We start from the raw sequence: 902 nt of genomic DNA on the forward strand, positions 1-902 counted from the left end.
GTCTGGGGGTGCGATCTGGAGGCCTAGAGCGGAGCCTGGGGGGGGGGCCTGGGGGAAGGGGCTGCGCTTGGCGGGCTTGGGCGAGGGAGCCTGGAGGGGTGGGGCATCGCTCACGTCGTCCAGCAGCGGCGCGAGGCGCGGCCCCAGCTCGGTGCTCAGGAGCCGCACCGGCGCCCGTGGCTGCAGCAGGACCCTCCGCAGCGCGCCCAGCGCAGCACCCACGAGCCGCACGTCGGCCTCGCCCAATGCGCCCAGGAGCGCGGGCAGCAGCGCACTCAAGTGCCGCGCCTGCGGGGTCAGGGGTCGTGGGCAGGGATCGTGGGCATCTGCTCGCAGACCCCGCCCGCTCCCGCCCGGTGCCGCCCGGCGCAGCCCCTCACCTTCCCGTTGTTCAGCGCGAGGTGGCCGAGGCCCAGCAGGCCCAGCCAGCGCACAGTGGGCTCAGGGTCGTGCTGCCAGGCCCGCAGCCGCTCCAGGATGCCCTCCTCCCGCAGGAGCCGCGCGGTGGGCCCGCTCTGCAACAGCTGAGCGGGTGACACGGGCTCAGCACGCTCCGGTCTCAGCGAAGGCAGCGCTGCTTAGGGCCAGGTCCACAGCTGCCCCTCACCACCCGTGCCAGAAGCAGGCTCACCCCGGTGAAGAAGGCCATGGCGGTGAGGCGCTGCGCCTCGTCGGGGCTGCACAGCCGGGACAGCAACTCAGCGAACAGGCCTCGCAGGTGGTGGTCTGCGTGGGCCACCATGGCGCTGGGGTGGGGAGAATTGGCAGCTCTGCCCCGGCTTACAGCCTCGCCCCCCCCCGAGAAGCTCCCACACGACCACCGTCGCGCCCCTCCCTCCCTTTCCCCACCTCCCCAGCACCTGGCCAGCAGCAGGACGCCCTCCAGGTGGGTGTGGGCCGCC

The 902-nt window shown here is 73.7% G+C and overlaps 1 protein-coding gene across 1 annotated transcript in view; it reads right to left on the minus strand.

The window, feature by feature from the left end:
* MROH6 (maestro heat like repeat family member 6) overlaps positions 1-902 on the minus strand; it is a 6,666-nt gene that overhangs the window by 1,813 nt on the left and 3,951 nt on the right. Inside the window, exons 5-7 of the mRNA XM_039845986.1 lie at positions 632-746; positions 381-524; positions 115-288 (exon numbers count right to left, since the gene is read on the minus strand). Of these exons, the coding sequence (XP_039701920.1) occupies positions 115-288; positions 381-524; positions 632-746 (433 nt within the window). The remainder of the gene's footprint in view (positions 1-114; positions 289-380; positions 525-631; positions 747-902) is intronic.

The sequence above is a fragment of the Pteropus medius genome, unplaced genomic scaffold (genome assembly GCF_902729225.1).
Source record: "Pteropus medius unplaced genomic scaffold, Ma_sr-lr_union100, whole genome shotgun sequence".
NCBI lineage: Eukaryota > Metazoa > Chordata > Mammalia > Chiroptera > Pteropodidae > Pteropus > Pteropus medius.